Below are 20,393 nucleotides of genomic sequence, written 5' to 3'. Positions count from 1 at the left end.
CTTCAAGGGAAGGAGCACTTTAACCAGTCCCTCTTTTAAGCAGAGCGTAGTAAGCCAGTCACAATTGCCTGGATCTTAATCCACTTGACTGTATTTGTATAGTAAGTAGGACAGAGGGCCTAGCAACCTGATTTGCTTATAGATACTGCTCTGTGCACTTAACAAAAGTACTACTATAGTATGCAAACCTCTTGTTTCTGCTTGGGCACCAAGCGGCCTCCAAAAAGTCCCACATAGATCATTTGTTTATCCTGGGCACTTACCATAATATAGGAACACTTCATAGTCCTTAACATAGGCTTCCTACTACTACTACTATCCCTAGAAAGCTAGACAGAGATAAGGAGTTCCTCAGGAACTTTGGTCCTGCAAAATGCAGGTCTAGAGGGGCTTAGCTGCAGGACATATCCTCAGGACCAGTGTCTTGCAGCCTAGCAGAAAGGTCCCAGCACCTCATCTGGGATCACAAGTTTTAGCAAGTTAAGAGCACAGTTGCAAGCCCAAGGATGGGAGCTGTGTGAGACAGTATGGAGAAGGGGGAGCTGCCTCTCCCAGCCAGGAGAGTGGTTTGGCTCCAGCTCCACCAGCAGTGACCCTCCCACTGAACTGCCCCATGAGGCAGCAGTTCCTGATGAGCCCTGATGTCTGCAAGGACAAAGTTTGCATAGAGCATCCCAGTGCGGGAAACGTATCTTTGCCTTTTAAACAGGAGGCTGGCTCATTCACCACATTGTGCTACAGGTTTGGAATTATTTATTTATTTCTTACCCACATGTAAAACCTAGCATGGCTGAGTGCTGCACAGACCAGAAAATGACGAGACTATATGCTTGGCGGCATGAGCCAATGTGTGCATGTGCAGTCACTTGCCCATTGTTGTCATACAGTTCTGAGATCCAAGGATGGGATGCAGACAAAAATTGTCTTTATTAAATGTAGCATACTATGCACACTTCCAAAATTCAAGTGCAGATGTGTTGGAGACTGAATTTCTGCAAGGGCCACCAGAAGAAGTATTTCATATTGAGAAAAGCCAGAACACAGAGAAGAGTCTCTGATAGTGCTCCATGTATCCTTGTGCATTTGTCCTTGAGTGAAAGGATAAAGTTTGTTGTAAAAAATACTGCATTTTTGACTGGCATTTTTATTAGCCTTTAACCAATGGACAAGATTTCCATTTTTGAGGCACACAGTTGTCCATTGTTTGTTTTTCTTCTATCCCACAGCTACTTTTCATACTATAGTCTACAAATTTTGTGTGAGATACCTTTGGTCATTACTGACAGAGGGCAGATGTCTTGGAGTGGTCTATGTGATGGACGTCTTCAAGAGTAGTGATAAATAATTGTTCTCTGACCATGAAGAGTGTAGGTTCATAGGATAATTGAGGTGGGAAGGGACCTCAGGAGGTTTCTAGTCCAACCTCCTGCTCAAAGCTGGGTCTAGCTATGGGATCAGACCAGGTTGCTTAGGGCTTTATCCAGTTAGGTCTTGAAAACCTTCAAGTATGAAGACTGCACAGCCTCTGTGAACAACCTGTTCCACTGTTTGGCGTCCTCATGGGGAAAACAGTATTCCCTTCTGAACTACTTTTGTTTCAACTTATGTTCATTGCCTTTCCTCTTCCCACCGTGCATCACTGTGAAGAGCCTGGCTCTGTGGTCTTGATAGCCTTGTCATAGGTACTGGGGCGGGGGGGGGGGCTGCTTTTAGGTCTCCCCAAACCTATCTCTTCTCCAGGTTGAACAAGCCCCAGTCCATCAGCCTCTCCTCACAGGGCAAGCACTCCAGTCCTGACTGCCTTGAGGGCAGTTTTGGGGGCCCAGAACTGGACAAGATGTCTAGGTGTGGTCTAAGAAGCGCTGAGTAAGGGGACCTACTTGATCTGCTGGCTGTGTTCCTGTTCACATAGCCCCAGATGCCACTGGCCTTCTAGACCTCTTGTGCTCAGTACATACCTGCAAGGTTATTTCAGCAGTAATGAGCTCAGCACGCTCTCCATTTGGGGAGATGATGCAGCCCCTTCAGCTTGGCTGCCCACCTGAATAACAGCAGCACCATCGTAAGAGAGATGTGCTAGCTGGTGCTAATGAAAGGAAGGGGTTAATTTCTCCTAGCTTGTACATAACCCTACACTTCCAGCTCAGTAGATGGAAGGAATGTGATTAAATCGGTGTTGATACCAAGTCTAAGAACAGATGTGAGAGTGAATTGGCAGAGCTGGAATTCAGACAGGATGAAAATAGCAAAAGGGAGTGGGTGGAAACTCACACATTTGTGTTACAGGTGCTTGGTCTAGACCCCAGCATTTACAGAGACTCCTGTATTTTTCTTCTTACCAATTCTTATTAATCCAGTTTCTCTTGTCAGCAGGGCCTTTTTCCCTTAACATTAATGTCCAGCAGGTCAAGCCACCTTTCCCCTGAAGGACAACTTGGGTAAAAAGTTCCTTTCAGCTCCAAGCAGGCAATAAGGTGCAAATATTGCCAGTTTCCCCGCCTTCATGCAAGACAATGCTTGAACTCATTCGCTCCTGTTTATAGACAGGGAAACTGAGGCACACAGTGCAAATGTTTTTAAAAACAAACCAAAAAAAAACCCCCAACCACTGCAGGCTGTTCTTACTCCCTTCACAGAAGCAACTGAAAGACTGCAAAGAGCAAAGCCTGTGTTTGCACAAAGCTTGTGCAATCTGTGTTTCCCTTAGGACCTGTCTCTTCTCTTAGTTGTTACCCCTTGCCTTCAATCTGTCCATGGGGTTGGGTTTACTGGTTTTGGTTTGGGTTTTTTGTTTGGTTTTGGTTTTTTTGCACTGGCTGTGACATCTGTCTTGTAACAGAGCAAACACTTAAAATCAGCCCAGGCTGCCCATTTGCAGTGTAACAGATGCACTTGCAACTCAGCCACAGGGACACAGCAAGCTTTTCCATCAAAGGGTCGGAAGACTCATATGGCTTGGATGTAAAATGAGGCCTTCAAAGGACCCACCGCTCCTTGCAGCGATCCATGTCGGTCTTGCCACCACCCATTCCCTTGGTGGATTTTTCAGGATTTACATCACCGCTCCAGAGAGTTAACGGCACTCTTCTTGCATCTTTACGCAGAAGTAATATCAGCTGTAGTCAGCGAAAAGCAGAGTACTGCAAGCACAGGTCTTGGCAGCAAAGTGAAGAGAGAACAGACCATCAACCAAAAAATTTGGTATTGCATTTATTTGTAACTCTTTAATCTCCCCTGCAGTTTGTTCTACAAATGACTAAGAATTAGGGGTTTCACTAATATTTACTTAAAAAGGAGGTATGGGGAAAGCATTTCCAATTTACCTTTAACTATGTAGCTGTAACATAGTGTTACAGCATTGTCATCGCATATAGAGATGAGGAAAATCAATTGCAGTTCCCAAGGGGCAGATGTATTGGTTGAGAAGGTCACTAAATACTTGCAGTTGCTCAACGGACTTGGAACCATATCCCCTCTGTGCTGCATTGCTGCTCAGCTCTGCACTGACAGGGGGAAGAAAGGGAACGTGTGCACCAGGGAAATGTGCTTTATGCTCTCCAAAACACTCACTTCAAGGGCAGAAGAAAGAAGGGAGCAAGGCTTTCAGCATGCCCCAAGAGCCGTATTCTGTTTGTATCATTCACAGGCACATACTGAGGATTACTTTGGTCCATGTTGTTGAATACAAGCATGCTTGTAGCTTCTGCTCAAGAGAAATTGGTTGAAAGCTGCTCAGCCTTTACAGGAAATATTACTGTTGCAATGCTGTCAAGGTCACTGTCAGCCTGGGTTATCTGCTGTGTAAGTGCTAGCCACACAAATCAGGCTTAGCTAAGGGCTGTAATTCATACACTCAGCATTTTGTGGATTATGTCCTTTAGCTTTCCCTCATTGCCATTTTGGATATTCATTTAGCTCCAGTGTATGACTGTTGCAATTTCTCTTTGGGGTAATTTCCCCGTATGGTACAGTGTTTCTCTGTATACTCCTTAATCACAGGTGGACAAACTCGCTCTTTATCAGTAATTTTATGTATAATGCTTATTGTTGTCTTTGAATGCAGATGGTTCACCTTTGGACAAAACAATAGAAAAATGCAGGTTATGGGGTGGGGGTGGGGGGGTGAGAATCAATGAAAAAGTTACAAAACCCTCAGGAAATATTAACAAGGAGGCTCCTGCGGTTAAGGTGGCCAGAAACCTTACCCAGAGGTTAAGACCTCTTGATTACACAATCCACAACATGTTCCCTTTAATAATGAAGTGTTAAAGTCTAAAAAGCGTATGCATGTGCTCATGCCCTGTATGCCGGGCTAACTGACGCAGTAATTTTGAAATATGAATGGGTCCATATTGCAAGGAAAGGACTGTCTCTTCTGAGATACTATGTTGAAAAATGTGTAGCTCATTCTTTAAGATTTTCAGCCAACACTTTTTTTTTTTTAAATTTTTTTTTTTCTTCCTTGTTAGTGCTGAAGTTGCTGTAATATATTAGCTTTTATCCTTCAGTTGTGTGGTTCTCATTTGTAATATTTCTAGCTAATGTTAGTTTTTGTCCTACAATGCCACAACAGTTTCTTTACATCCCAGATGTGCAGGCATTTTCATCACTTGAGGACGTTGCCTGTTTCTCTCCAGCTCTACGATTCAGTCAAGCATCTTGGCATAAGACTTTCTCACTGCTTACTCCTTCTAAACTCTTTAATGCATTTAAGTGGCCTTGAACATGATCAATTCTACTGCACAGCTGGGCCTACAGCAAATTCGCAGAATCAACCAGCCTGAAACTTCTGAGCCTGAAATTTGACTCCCAGTATTGTTGCATCAGGCCCAATCTTCTGTATTGCAGACAGTTTGTCTCCAGGAAAAAATAATGGGCATAGTTGTTTACACAAAGTCCCTTTTTTTGTTCTGTCCTATCTGATCTGATCCTATTTATACATCTGAAGAAATAATTTTAAAAGTGTTTTAGCCTTTGATGCTCACTAACTATCAACCCTTTTCAACTGAGTTTTCCCTTCTTTTCTCTTGTCCAGTCTCCTAAAAAGAAATTAATAAGAATAAAAAAAAGAACAAAAACTATGACTGTCAGGTATTAAGCTTTTCTGACCAAATGGAAAAACTCGATGTACCCTAGGTCAGTTATTATACATACACATTTAATTCGTATTATTGCCACCTAAATGTACAGGCGACCCATGATGGTACGCCATGTTTAAAAGTGACCATGGGTAGACTGAAACACCCTTGTATTTTCCTTAATGACTTGCCTGTCAGTACGGAACAGGTGGTTCAGAATGTACATTGGACAGAAAGTGAAATTTTGAGGAAAATTTAAATTATGTGATTTCCTTAGAAATGCATAAAATTATCCATTGCTTAATCAATTATACACACATACATGCCCTATCCCGCAGGAGAGGCTGGATCAGGCATCTACATTATTTGATGTAATTATGTCGGTTGTAAAATAAAATGCAATTGATACGGAGTATTTCTGGGTTCATTTGCCATATGTGGCACACAAAACCAAATGGTAGGTTACCTCTGAATTTTTATTTCAAGTATGTTACACACATTTATATGTAAAAATTGATTACAAAAAAGCAAATGTGGCATTAATTTACCATGCTCTAAGTAAATTGCATTTCCCTTGTAACCATTCTTCTGGTCAGGAGCCCCTTGGACTCCATCAATGGAGACATATACCCGGCTCACAGAGGCATTACTGGGTGATGCACAGTGCTTTCCTCCCATCAGTGCTTCACAGTTAGTCAATGGATTACAGTCACAGTCTGGAATTCCAAACTGCATTACAAATCCTAACATTGCAGTTTAACTCTTGAAGGATTTTTTTTTTTTTAAGATTGTGTTCTTAAGTGCTTGCAAATTCTCATGTTTTGGCTCAGATTGTCATGTTGTGACATAAACACCCACAGTCAATCTTGCTTCATCTTCTGCACCAGCAGCCCAATAACAGAGGTTCCTTGATTTCAGACTCCAGAATCTCTCTTGCTTTCTTTGGTCCAAGAGGACACGCCTCCTCTCCCTTACATTGTGTGCCTGAGTTTAGCTTTTCTCATGTCCTTGTTTCACATAAACTACACAGTGTCAGCACCAAAAGCAGGTGCTCATATGCCCCACTTTCCATTCCTGTATGTCACTGCTGACTTAATACATCCAAAAGATACAGACGGATGATTTCTTCCAAGCTGTGGCTTTGGTCATCACTTGTGTAACTTGACTGACATGGGTGTCGCATACATTTGGTTTCATGTTTTATAAACCACAAAATAAGTCATCTTTACAGGTCCTTAATATCACAGGCTGCTTCATCCTTACTTTCGTTGCTTTAAGGTTAGCAATCTCATTGAAACTTCCTATGGATTCCTATGGAGATGCCTGTGGGGAAATTACTGATGGACCCATTGTGCAAATGCATCCCTACTTCTCTTGCAGTGATAGAAAGTTCCTCTCGGTCCAGAAAGTTTCCCAGAGTTTTTTCTCCCTTCTTACATTTCAGCCTGTCTGCCACTCTCAGATTTAAAAATGAATGTTGATTTGATTCACCCGGGACAAGAGCATGAAGTTACCTCTTCAGCTTACTTGAACATCACATGAAAACTTACATCCCGTTTGCAGCAAAGGAACTCCATCCAGAATCAGACTCAGAGCACGGAGCAGAGACAGCCCCGCACACTTATCTTTCCATACTGCAGCACCTGTTGTGTTTTCTTCTGAAAGATGAGAGCTATTAGTTCAGTGAAGAGCTTAATCCACCAGCTTTGCGCTGCCATGGCTTCCCTATAACCTGGCCTTTGTATCACAGGCATGTTCTTGCTCAGAACAAGAGGGCTGCACAGCAGAGTGAAATAAAGTTGACGCCAACTTCATAACAGCATCGTAACACCATTATGCAGCTGTAATGGTATTTCTTAGCTGCCTAACTCCCAGAAGTTACTGTAGTGCATAACAGTGCTTTTCAAAGGTTTGTCCAGCACAAGCAGATCACTGACAGGTTACCTATACTTTCAGGCTGTTCTGAAGAGGCCATGTATCAGCGTTTATTTCCTTTCCGTACCACTCGGCCATCCGGCTTGTGTCATGTTTACTGATCAGCCCACGGTGCTGTCAACATCAACTTAGACAGAACTTGAAGTAAGCTCATTTTTGCAAGTACTGTTGCTGTTTAAATCCTGGAAAGTTGTCATTTCATGTACATTGATGAGGGTGAGCATGTGTTTCATATCTGGTCTGGTTTTTTGATCATTGGCAGACATATTCTCTTTTCTTAGACATGTCTAAAAGAGAAAACAGAAAGGAAAGCTTAAAACTGAGAATTCCTATGAAAGGCAATTTGGTTTTATGTTTGAAAGTTTTGCTTTTTCTCCTTGCTAACCATAGTTCATTACACCTTTTCCATTTGTTTGTCACCAGAAGCACCCAGTACAAAGAAAAGCTGCTGTTTTCTTGCTCGATCGGGGAGCTTTATAGGACAAAAGCCTTAGTCACAAAAGGAAATTTATATTGAATTCAAGTTTTCATATGAACAGGGTTTGCATCAAGCTCTTGCAAGTGTGTTTCCACCTGCCTTCAGTACAGGCCAGTGCCTGAAATATTTTCATCAAGTTGTCAAAGTAAAGTCCCAGTCCTGCCAACCAGTCTTAAACTTAATGTCACTGTTGAGTTTAGTGGAGATAAGGCACAATCTCCACTAAAGGAGAGGACAAGGTAACCTGTGAGAACTTAACAGGCATTTTAAATAATGAAGCTCACTTGTGAGATCAGGGCAATATTAAATTTTGATGAAAGCTAGGTTGATACCTGAGACTGGACCTCACCCAAGAGTAAGATACACGTAATTCCACCAGAGTGGTTATCTTCACTATCTGGCTCTGCTTTTTTTTAACTGCACCACTAAAACTGGGACTTTTTTTATGTATGGGAAGGGGAGGTTTCTGTAGAGATCTGAAATTCTTTCAGGACACTGAGCAGAACAGGGGCATCTGTCTCTTCTGAGTGATATCCTTGCTTTCATACTTTCATCCTAACAAATTCCTACAAGATTTATCTTGTCAAACTTTAGTCTGAATGGCACAAATTACTGGCAGGATTGTCAATCTAAAAAAGAGACAGGCATAAATTTAATTGCTCCCTGAAGATACATGAAAAGCTACATTTAGCTGCAGCTAATTAGATATTCTCCAAGCAACAGTTATGATTCATCTGCTGAGGAGCAAAACAAGAAGGCAAATATGAAATAGGCAGCAAAAGTTAAATCTGACCTCCCAAAATGCTGGGGTTGGTTTTGTTTTGGTTTTAATTAGAAATGCAGCCAGTGTTGCACTGTACAGAGACCCGAGGATCATGCTGCCTTTAAGCCAGCAGGTGCAGACCTCCTGTTTTTTCTGCACAAGGGGGTGACTTCACCACTACCGCAGACAAAACATAGTTTTGCTTCTGTGAAATGAGATTCCCAAATACCTCCTCTCCCCACCTTTCCCAGAACTACCTGCCAGCATTAACAGTACAGATAAAAACCCAAGGAGGTTCAAAAGAACCTTGGAAAACCAAGGATCTTAAAATGTCTATTTACCAAGAAAGACGGAGCATCACAAACATGCCCATCTGAAATGGCGTTGTCACCAATTGACAGGTATGGAAACAGGCAAAAAATAGGTGGACTTGAACTTGTCCATCATGCCACCACAGAAAGCAATGCCATAGATGGGGAAGGGACCCCAGGGGCTTGTGCCTCCATCTTGGGCAAATGCTGTTTCCAAGTACCAAACCAGAAAAGTTGTTGATGTGCCCTTAAACTGAAGAGTAGCTTGCACTCAGGGTAACTGGAAGCAGAAATGGGCAGCGGAGTACAGGAAAATAACTGTCTGGTTTGAGTTAGAACAGGGCGCAGTGAAATGTTATATCTCTTTGGGACTCCATCCTGTGTTCCTCATGCACCTAAGTTTCCTCTGGCTTTGAAAATATTGTTCAAGTATTTGAAGGATTTGATCATAAATTAAGTATGAACACCAACTTCTGACCAGCTGTGTTAAGGCAGCGCTAGCAGAGAAAATGAGTGGGGATTTTTTGGTTGGTTTTGGTTGGTTTGTTTATGAGAAAGGAAATTACTTACACAGGTAAAAAAGATGAGCAGCAAGTAAAAAATCCCAAGGCAAGTCAGCATGAAAAGCTCGGCTTTGTATTTTTTTAATTTTTCATCTTCTATTCCAGGGCAACCTAAAATGTAAAGCAAGGTGTTACATTGTCCTGGTGTTTGTAAAATATTCTTAAACTGTTACCTTCATGAAATGTCACACAGAGCATGGGACAGTCAAGAGCTTCTGCCATACCTGTTACTTTTAATGTGACTGTGCTGCTCAGATTACGTTCTCCACTCTGTTCCCCCAAAGTGCACTTGTATGTCCCGCTGTTTTGGCTGGTTGCGTTTATGATCCTCAGTGAAAAGGTGTCGTTGGAGAGCTCCAGGGATCCCCCAATTTCTTTGGGATAATGAGATTCCACATCAAGGACTTTCCATGCTATTTCTTCGCCATCTCTAGCCATCTGAAAAACACAAATGTATTTCTCGTCTTGGGCAATAGTGTCATCCTGAGGTTTAGGGGAAGGAGAGTTTTAAAGCCAGCTTATGGCTGAAAATGCAGAGGCTGAAGAGAGGCAGGGGAGGGGAACCGCAGAAGTGTCTAATGCATTCATGCTCACAATAAAAAAGTATTTTCTTTTTTGCTTAAATAGACACTATATTTGTAAATAGATTCTATAGAGCTGTTCTGTAATAGCTTCTTAATCTGCCTCACCTGGACACAATCCTGGTAGAGATGCAACATGATAAAAGGCAGCGGTAGAGTTTGCTCTCAAAGTGTCTACGCAGAAGCCCCAAAAGAGAGAGACAGTCCATGGGGATAGAGCTGAGGCAGCAAGAGGCATCCCTACCCAGCTGCTTAGCAGAGGCTTTGGGGACAAGAGGTCCCCAGGAGAGCATGGCAGCAGGCAGGTAGGCTCCACCGCTGCCTGCGCTAGCCCTGCCAACACACTTTCTGCCATGCAGTGGTGGGAATTAAACCTGCCTACCCGGCAGACACGCCGCAGCGTGCCGGCTCTGCCAGCACGGGCTGGCATCCTCCCAGCAACCCCGCAGCCCGGAGCCCCTTGTGGGAACACAGCCCTGGAAACTGCACTTCCCTGTGCCAGTTTCTGTGCAGCTGACCCCTGAAACCACCGTGCCGCTCTGGAGGAATGGGGGTTTCCCCCCTCCCCACCCCTCCCCTCTTTATTGGAACCAAAGAACAAAAAATTGCTTCAACTCCTTCAGATTCGGTTGCGTGAAGGTCACAAGCAGGTTCTGGTGCACTTGGGGAGCATTTGTGTGTTGAATTTCTTAATTGTAACCAGAAGAGCTACATTCCTTGGCATTGCTGAGAGGCTGCTAGAGGAATGAAGCGTATTCCCAGAACAGTTTGTACTGCAGGGCGATAGGATGCACTAAAAATGACAATTGGCTGGGAACCACAAAGAAGAGAGAAATCACTAACTTGATTTGAAAGGTGGGAGAAGGGTTTGAATTAGCCCATGTCCTTTCTTATTCATCGACATTGCTCCCTGGGATTTGAGGCAGCGTGCCCTCCATGAAGGTTTCCCGATTAATGAATTCAGTCTTTCTGTGGACCAGCAGAGCCAGAGCCACCTCATACAGTCCAAGGCTCAGCTTTTCAGCCAAACCTATAACTAATGTAAGCCAAGGCTTTTATATTATTATTATTTTACTTTAATAGACACATTTTTGGGTTGCATGTTGGTGCTTACTTTCTATCAGTATAGCTACTGCATCAGGGTGTAACAGTTACACTGTAAGTTATTAAAATTAACACAATTTTCTCATACTGAGGCTAGGAGTATCTGGCTTCCCTTTCATGTATTTGCATGAGGAAAGCGTACTAAGGGAGTCTGGAGAGAAATATGGGCCTGATGCTCCATTATACTTTGCTACTTTTGCAGCCCTAAAATGGTGTAAAACAAGCGGCAAGTTGGGGAAATTTTCAGGAACTGGGGAATCAGACTAAAGCACAAGATTTTCCTAATTGTAAAGATCCTTTCTCAGAAAGGTTTGGGGTTTTTTTAGTGCATTGACTGAAATACAGAGTAGTAATTCCCTGGGGCTTTCCACACTTTACCCAGCAAGAGGGAAGAAAGTACATTCTTCCTCTTAATCCCCCCGTAAGTTTACCCCAGCTTCTCTGTCTTATTATGCTCAGCCCCAAGCAGCTATGAGACAAGCAGTATCTATGGTGGTTTTCAGTTTTTCAGGCTGTAGGGACTTCACTGTGCTACAGGGATTTAGGTATTTTCAGGCCCCGCACATTGTCAGAGATGTGGCCAGAGGAATTCCAATACCCAGGCTGGGCTCAGCTCTGGTTACAAGTGGGTCAATAGCAGTTAAGTGGATAGAGTTGACCTCCCTCAGATCTAATTTTTGCCACTCTCCCTTCCCTTACCACCCCCTTCTTCAGTGAAATTTAAAACTGCCCACAGGGTAATAAAGAGAAGCAGCCTGGCTCTGCTTCGCATTGCCCTAAAATGCAGATAGGAGGTCTGAGCTACATGTAGAAAATTAGTTTGGGTTTTTTCTTTTTTTTTTTTTTTTTTTAATTTACTGGTAGTATAAATAATTGTCTTGGGTGATAAATGGTGCTATGATTCTTGTGGCTGAGACCTGGGAATCAGAAAACTCTTTGATCTTTCTGTATGCAATTGTAATCACCACTGCTAATACAAGGGAGAAGTAAATTAAGTCCATGTATCCTATGCCTGACCAGGCACTTATTCCCAGTGAGATTTTTGGTAAATGATTTAACTTCCCTGTTTCATGGGAACACCGAGGGATAGGATTGATTATTGCCTCCAAAGCTTTTCGAGGTGCTCAGTTGCTGTCACAAGTACAGTAACGGTGACCGTGGAGACAAGCAAGTCAGAATGTTGCCTTGCACAGACCTGTTCTGCATAAGGCAAAGCACTGTCCATGAAGCTGCACGAACAGCCTTTCCCCAAAACAGAAGAAAAAGTCACTTTGTGGCCTAATCTGGCTCCCTTGCTGGGGGAAAAATCAGTCACGATCGGGATGGGGGTCGCGAACCTTTGCATTTGGGGAGGAGGAGGAACGCTTCGTAAGTGTGGGTTTAATCGGGGGTTTGCATGCCTCTCTTTCTCCATCAAAGCTCCCCTTTGCTGAAGAGCAAAGGCAGGCAAGGCAGCGGTGCCCAGCAGCCTCCCTGCATTTTTGAGGCTACAGAGACATCTGGTGGCTTTTTTCCTCCGGCCTTTACATGCAGCGCATCCATCCCTACTCAGAGGTCACAGCAACCCTTTCTCTGATGCCTGAACCAAGCCTTTTTCCACTGCAATCTTATCTCCTATAATCTTATAAAAAAACCATCAACCACTCCCTTTTTAAATTCTCTAAGTAGCGAGGACACATCTGAGCAAATTTGCAGCGTGTGTCCCCATATCCCAGCTGTGTAAAAGGAAGTCCATGAGATGTTCAGTAAGGTCATCATTCTGCCTCTTGCTCTATTCAAGCTAACCTTTTTTCCCCCCAAACCTAATTAAAATTATGAAAATGCCACTTTGTTTTCCACCTCCTGTGAATTACTTGGCACGCTCTCACTAGACAGATCATCTCACAGCTCAAGCTCCTATGATAATCCAGCGCTAATTCATGCCAAGTCTCCTCCAGGTGATACCACAGCCCAAGGTAAGTGCTAGGGGTTTTACCTAATTAATTCCACACAAGCTTAGAGGGATCAAAGTGAGTGCTGTTAGTGGCAGCAATCCACTTGTGTAGGGACCTTGCTCTTCTTTAATCAGCAACAAAATATTTTCTGCCCGCGTTTCGTTTGCGTTTCATTTCCCTTTCACCTCACTGGCAAGCAAGCTGCAGCATGCCAGCTCCCCCTGCTCCCCACCTCCAGAGGGAGGAGAAAAGGGAGGCGGTCTTTTCCTGCTCCCACGTTTGCTGTTAAAGGCTTCACCAAAATTCAAAAGGCAAATCATGACTCGTGCGGGGACCAGCAGAAATGCTACTGAATCTATTTGCATAAAAAGGGTCTCATTGCCATGCTGGCTGCTGAGGGTTACTGAAGCAAGAATTTTGCTGGGAAATGGGGACCTGCAGGCCGGCAGCATCATTCTGCCTATCTGCATAAAACTACCCATTAAGAAAATTAAACAACAAAAGAAATGTGAGTTTATATTTATTGTCACATATATATCGGCCAGCAGCAATGTCTGTGACGGGCTTTTTCAGAAATCAGCTGGGGCAGCTAGTGTGTTGTTTTCCATCACCTCCATAGCAATGAGCGGCAATGCTGCCCCCAGGGGCTGATGCTGTCCAACACCTTCATTAACGACCCGGATGCTGGGACAGAGCAAGTGCTCAGCAAGTTTCCAGATGACTCAAAGCCGGGAGAAGTGCCTGATATGCCAGAGGGTCCTGCTGGCACCCAGAGGGACCTCGGCAGGCTGGGGGCACGGGCTGAGAGGAACCTCATGAAGTTCAGCAAATGGAAATGCCAAGTCCTGCCCCTGGGGAGGAGTAACTCCAGGCACCAGAACAGGCTGGGGCCAACCTGCTGGAAAGGCCCCGGTGTCCTGGTGGACACCAAGTTGACCATGAGCCAGCGATGAGCCCATGTGGCAAAGGTGGCCAACAGCCTCCTGGGCTGCACTAGATAGAACATCTCCAGCAGGTCGAGGGAGGTGATCCTTGCCCTCTGCTCAGCCCTGGTGAGACATCTGGTATGCGGGGTCCAGTGCTGGGCTCCCCAGTACAAAAGAGACATGGACTCTGCTGGAGACAGTCCAGTGAAGGGCCACAAAGATGATTAAAGGTTTGGAGCATCTGACATATGAGGAGAGGCTGAGAGAGCCGGGACTGTTCAGCCTGGAGGAGACCAAGCTCAGGGGCATCTTATCAATATGTACCTGCTGATTGCCAGGGGGAGATAAAGAAGCTGAAGCCAGACTCTTCTCAGTGGCCTCCAGAGACAAGATTCAGTGGGCACAAAATGACATTCAGGAGATTCCATTTAAACGTAAGAAAAACTTTTTTTACTGCGGAGGTGGTTGAACGCTGGAATGGGCTGCCCAGAGAGGGTGGGGAGTCTCTGTCCTTGGAGATATTTAAAACCTGACCGGACACAGCCCTGAGCAACTGTCTCTAGTTGCCTTATTTTAGTGAGTTTAATTGAAAGTTATTCTAGTTCCCAAAAGCTTGGAAACACTTGGTCTAAAGAGGTTGCAACTTTCTCACATGTATTCTCTAGTCAATTGGCTGATCCCTGTTAAGTTTCTCCTAGCCCGGAGCTTTTTGGTAAGAATAGTGGTGGTGATACAGTGAATATTAAAATGGGATAGGTTTGATTGAAAATACTGCTGAGCTGATACATTTCTGTTCTCTGACTGGATGAATTATGAGAAATAGGTAGAATAATTAGGCCTTCAAAATCTAAGTGCTCTTCAGCAAATATTTATTTTTCAGACAACTAAAAACAAGGTGGAAGAAGGAGGAGGAACACTTTTCTCAGTCCTAGCTGGCTGAGTTTTAGCTGCAGTTTTGAAAACTGCTACAGCATTACATGATAATGCCACTAAACAAAGGCAATTCATGCATGCTGTAGTACCTACACCCAACTAAGCCATTAAAACTTTATTTTATCATGTACATGTGAGAGCAAGCAGTTTTTAAGTTAACTTGTGTTCTCTGCTCTCATTAAATACCCTTTCTCATCAAACTTTTCCCAGATTAAGGTGGTACATTGGCTCCCAGGTAAATCAAAGTGCCAATATAATCCACTTTTCCCATAAAAGCAAATTTTTATTTCAAACAAAATGGTCCAGGTCCAAAACTGATGTCAGTGTAAAGGTGGAATATATTAACACTAATTTATTTTATTCTGAGGGTGAGATGATTGTAAAAATGGTTTTGTTTAAAATTATACCAGGAATAATGGCCAAGTCAAAATTTCTGACTGCTAAAGAGATCTAAAATCTATACACAGCCAGAAGGAATTTATTTTCTGAAGCAAAATATCTAGAATTCTGCCAATGCCCAATAGCCAACATGTAATGAATCACAACTGAGCTGAAACCACTTAATAGGTGTATTTTTCAGCACAAAAACACTTTCACATTTGATTAGTGCTGAAGGTGCATCCATATGGTTCCTATACAGTGTCATGTACAGATACCAATGTTAAATTTGAAAAAACCAGACATAAATTGTGGACACATGTGAATGAACCCTGACCATGCTTTAGAGGGGAAACAAAAAAGAAGAAAAGAAGAACCAAAACCCAACCCCAAAATAACAGCAAAGGAACTGCATGTGACACATGAGCCAGCTGGAAAAGCCCTCTGACTCAGTCAGCCTCTGTATTGTTTGGGTTTTTTTTAGGTAAGGGCATCCAGCACTAGCTTATGTCAGGCAAAAGAATTGTTTTGGTCATGAAATCATTTCCACTGCTCCCTTCCTGTCTAAATCATCAATGTGTTGGAGCTATTTGGAGCTGAAGAGATGTCTGAGGAGCATTTGACTGCATTTCTTCAGGTATATTAGAAATTAGATTGAAGTAATTTGGCAACTATTTACCTATGCTAATAGGTAACAGCTATGCATATTTAGCAAAAGTAATTTCCTTTGAAGGAAGGTGCGATTAATATTAAATGTCTCTATGTATAAGAATATATGTATATATTCTATAAGAATATATGTATATATTCTTATTTTGTAATATGACCTCCCCCTCTAGTCCTGCCACAATTTTATATTTTTCAGGGAAACATTATAAAGTTAACAGACTTCTCTCCACTGAAGTACAGCCTTCTTTCCTCTTCCTCAAGATTTGTTTTAGATTAAGACTTTTCTGGCTATCACATGAACAAAATAACAAAATATCCACTGGGACTTCATTTGAGTGTGTTTAAACTTGGTTTTCAAACTGGATATAAAGTGATAATTATGAGGTTTTATGAAGTGGTTCTCATTTTCAATGTACTACACAAAGAGAAACTGTTCAGTTTTCAATAGCCCTGCAAGGCAGAAAGGTAAGTAAAGTTTCATTAACCAGATTCTTGTTTCATAGGTGGGCTATAGAGATTCAAATCAGTATTTCCATACACAATTCCCAGTGCCCGGATGCTTATGCAAAAATAACCTTGTCTTCAGTTCTCAGTTGGCAAATTTCCACACTGCTCAGATATGGTTTTATGGCATGTAGGTTGCCCAGCCCTCCTAAAAGTGGACCTCCTTTAAAGGGGTACCATAATTATGAAAACTTCTCCCTAATTTTCTCACAGCCACATAGTGAATGGGATGAGAGCTGCACCAGGCTGGAAGAGGACTTAGTGCTCTGCCTTCTCCCCAGTGTGCTAGGCCTGCCCATTTCAAGTAATTCTAAGTAAAAATCATTTTGTCTGAGCTGACTGACTGTGGTCCTGATTCTGCACAGAACAACTTACACGTGTGACTTCATGCATGCAAACAACCTAATTAGCTCCAAGGATACTGGATGCGCAACAGGTTAAACACATGCACACCTTTTTGCAGTACGAGACATTAGCAAAAGTGAAGGAACTTCTGAACGCAATCCTTCCTTTTTACATCCAGTTGGATTTTGACACCAGAATATTAACTTCTTTAAACAGTTATTTCTCCATACAAAACTGAAAAAGCAAGTACTCTTAAATAACATCCTTTCTGGGTTTTTTTAAGCTGATTGCAGCAAACTATTTAAAAGTACCCCTTAATTGGTCAGAGCATGCAGAGGTGCCAGTAGGAAGGAGGGGGTTGTTCACTGGGCGTTCACCCTGCACAAACAGCTGCACGTGCAGCACTGTAACGTTGTCACCAACAATTTTTTAAAGCAGCAGAAGCAAAGGTTAATTGCTTGCATTTACTGCACAGTTCAAAGTGACCTCATACAAAAGATTTAGCCTAACAGCTGCTTGAACTTTACAGCCTGAAATTTCATACCATTTGTTGGAATTACCTTTTAATTAGCCCTTTGGGGGTATACATGGTGTTTATTGATTAATTCTTCTGTGGTTGTTGTTTAAACAACAGATAATTCTCTATGTTGGGTAGCCCAGTCACGCTCTGCCATTCCCCCACCCTCCTTTTGCAGGGTTGGGTGGGGACAGCAGCATGCAGCCAAAGGGGAGGGGAGGGGAGAGATCTTCAAGCTGTTGCCTATTTAGCTAGCCCCACAAGTAGAAGTACTGCTTCTTCAGCCCAAAACACCAAGCCTAAATTTCCTTTTTCCTGCCGAGAGTCAGGCTTTTTAGCTTTGATGTTGTGCTTTTCCTAATATGGCTGCGCCTGTGGCATGGAACTAGCATCACCAAGAGTGGTGTTAACTGCCTGTCCCCACTTCCCACTTCTCTCCTGGGATGAGTAACAAGAAGACTACAGTACCATGGTTGGTGCCATCAGCCCCTGAGGATGGTGGCAAGAGCTGAAGATAGCTAGATTTTGTTACTTCTTGTAGTTTTGGCAGTGCCAGCAGAGGAAAAAAAGCATGAAGTCCTGTCATGCTGGGCACTGGAAAAATAGTCTTTTCCTGAGCGAAACAGATGAAGCAGAAAGAGCAAGGAGACCATGGAGGCAAAGGAGGTTGGCGGGACAGGGCAGGGGAGGTGCAGCGGCAATCTGGACTGTAACAGCCTGACTGCTGCAAAGGGAAGCAGCATTAGTGAGGGCTGCCGAGGAAGGGGCCCACACAAAAGGCATCATCAAATATCACCCTCCTCTCCATGTGCAGTTGTTTTGTGCCCAGGTGAAACTGTAAAGAGCTACGAGACAACACAGAATTGGGTCTACAGGGTTTCCTTATACTCCTTCATCAGGGCAATGGCTTTTGGCTCCTGTTTGCTGCCTGGCCCTCCCAGCTGCCACTGAACTCAGAAGGACATGCTTGTGGAGGATCCCCACACTTCAGCGTGCTGAAACTGTTTTCATTTTTGTTGACTGCCAACACTGGTTAGGGGGAGAATTTTCAGGGATCCCGTCAACCTCTCTGTTTATTCCTCCCCCACCCCTTACCACTTCTGCTCAACTCCTCCAGGTCCACCAGACTGCATGGTTTACCTGCAATGAGCTCCCTGCCCTGCCTAGACTCTGTGGGAAACATGGGGCCTTAAATAATTAGCATGTATCTGTATGGAAAATATATGACCTTACCCAGCTTTTGAAGAAGAAAGCAAAAAAAGAGTAAGTTGACACCTATCCCAGCTCCCATAGTAATGTTCAACCAAACGCATTATTCTCTCGTCTCTGTCTCCCACCTGCACTTAGTTCAGCATTTTGGAAAAAGAAGGTGACTATAGATGCTGCACTTGCTGATGGGCTGGTAGCCAGATGTTCGAACCAGCTCTTTCAGATTAGGTACCTTTGGGTTGCAGTTGTCATCTAGTCAGTAGGCAGATGCTCATTGTTGTACCAGCACTGAAACTCAGATGCATTGCAAGTTTCAACCACAGAAGCCCTATCTAGTAACACTGTTTGTTGGTTTACTGTAGGGAATAAATTTAAAACTATATCTGACCAAACTGCTGGGGAAGCCAAGGCTGTGGTTGTATGTTCTGACAGAGATAAATTAACAGTTTTTGCTCACCAGAAATACGGTTTTTCCCCTTGCCTTCCACTGCTCTAGCACCACATGGGAAAGTAATTCAACTCTGTAACCCACAAAATCTTAATTTGCAGATTGATTTTCCACTATTACAACAAGCAACAGCGATTTGACTTAACAGGCAACCAGAAGACCACCAGGACTGACCCATGGTAAGCAGCAGGGGTGCATGTCTGGGAGCGAGGAATGGAGGAGAACAAAACCTTCCTTTTTTTCCTGTCAATTTGGCTCACACTGTAAGCTGAAACCATGCACTCAGATGCAAATACACGGTGCCGTACAGCAAGTCAACAGGCACTTCTTCAACCACTGTGCAACTCTGCCACTCTTCCATCTTGAAAGTGTTGAACAGGACTTTCTGCTCATTAGCTGATTGATCCTTGTAGCCCTCCTGCAAATAGGTGGTCAGCAGGGCTCTCCTCCTTTGGCAATGGGAATGCTGAACCAGGGCAGCCAAGATTAGACTTCTACTTCATGACTGCAAAGAGATAACTCAGAATTTCTAGCTCTCCATCAGCCTTCTGCAGACCCTGCCCTTATGCCCACCTCCACTAGCCAAATCTTCCTAAAGAATAGCAAGTACTTGTTTAGTTCTTCTATTTCAAAGACAAAATCAGCTCCTGTTCAGGGGGAGATTAACAAAGACACAGCATCACTGATGTTGTAAGGTTTAAATACCAGTTTTTGCTCTGAAGTAAAATCCTGGAAAGACTCCTCTTTGGAGTGGTATAAACGCATGGGGCATCACCTGAATTCCGATCCCTGGAATCCAGCAATAGTGAGATAGAAAAGCAGGCCAATAGCAATTCACAGATCATGCTCAAATAGTCTGTCTACAATAACATGGAAAATGCCTGTTCTCCGTGATCATAGAATCATAGAATGCTTTGGGTTGGAAGGGACCTTGAGAGATCATCAAGCCCAACCCCCCTGCAGTGAGCAGGGATTGAACCTGTGAACTTGGCATTATTAGCACCATGTTCTAACCAACTGAGCTAACCCCCTGATCAGCTCAAATGCTTTCATTGCTGCCTTATTTCTGCTGCACTGAGAAGTGGATGCCTCTTCATAAAATAACCCATTTTGTACAAGCCAAGCCAGTATCAGGTAGGAAAGCAAAGCAGACTGCTCAGGTAACTTAGGCGCTTTTTTCTTACTTTGTACCAAGATGCTGTCTGATAGGTGATTGAGGAATCCCGAAGAACTTTACAGGGCAGCAGCACTTCTTCAGCACATCTCACAGCAACATCTGGGACCACCACAAAAGCCCCACTGATCAAGCACCAAACTGCAAAGCACAGGTACACATCACCTTTAAAAGAGATTGCCTAAGTAATCCTCCCTGTCTTCCCAAAACATATCCCCACAAAATAAATGTGAAAGACCAGAATGAAAAAGGCAAGGCTCCCCACTTACCATTGCACAGGATGATGAGCAGAGCGTAGACTGCCAAAGACATGGCTTTTGCTGCTTCAAATCACAGAGCAAGCAACAGCGTGCCTCTTCGCAGGACGGACTGTGAGAGCAGAGTGAAACTGCTACTGCTTCTAGACTGATATTTCTGGAGGCAGACTGGGGAATCCCCCAGGCGGCTTATCTTGAAGTTGCTCGTCACAGGGAAAATCCCTACGTGTAGAAGCCAGTGCTCCCCCCATTAAATCCGTTAGGTCACTCCCATTTCTGCAACTGC

General features: G+C 43.5%; 1 protein-coding gene across 1 annotated transcript; it reads right to left on the bottom strand.

Moving 5' to 3' along the window:
* Positions 1-7,141: 7,141 nt before the first annotated feature.
* On the bottom strand, positions 7,142-20,162 carry CD83 (CD83 molecule). Its single transcript, XM_009486092.1, has 5 exons — positions 20,120-20,162; positions 19,861-19,991; positions 9,353-9,566; positions 9,136-9,239; positions 7,142-7,300 (listed from the first exon to the last, which is right to left on the bottom strand). Exons 1-5 carry the CDS (start codon positions 20,160-20,162, stop codon positions 7,142-7,144), a joined length of 651 nt encoding a protein of 216 aa, XP_009484367.1.
* Between the last annotated feature and the right edge of the window lie 231 nt (positions 20,163-20,393).

This window comes from Pelecanus crispus, chromosome 2 (genome assembly GCF_030463565.1).
Source record: "Pelecanus crispus isolate bPelCri1 chromosome 2, bPelCri1.pri, whole genome shotgun sequence".
Classification (NCBI taxonomy): domain Eukaryota; kingdom Metazoa; phylum Chordata; class Aves; order Pelecaniformes; family Pelecanidae; genus Pelecanus; species Pelecanus crispus.
Note: the sequence above shows the minus strand (reverse complement) of the source record. Positions and strands in the feature narration are given on the sequence as shown.

What these genes read in the sequence shown, in the direction of transcription:
- CD83 (XM_009486092.1), bottom strand. Translation starts at nt 20,162, where the DNA reads ATGTCTTTGGCAGTCTACGCTCTGCTCATCATCCTGTGCAATG. An exon ending in AGACAGCATCTTGGTACAAA is followed by an intron (nt 9,567 to 19,860) that starts GTAAGAAAAAAG and finishes TGTGTTTTTCAG; the next exon opens with ATGGCTAGAGATGGCGAAGA. An exon ending in AGTCACATTAAAAGTAACAG is followed by an intron (nt 9,240 to 9,352) that starts GTATGGCAGAAG and finishes TTTACATTTTAG; the next exon opens with GTTGCCCTGGAATAGAAGAT.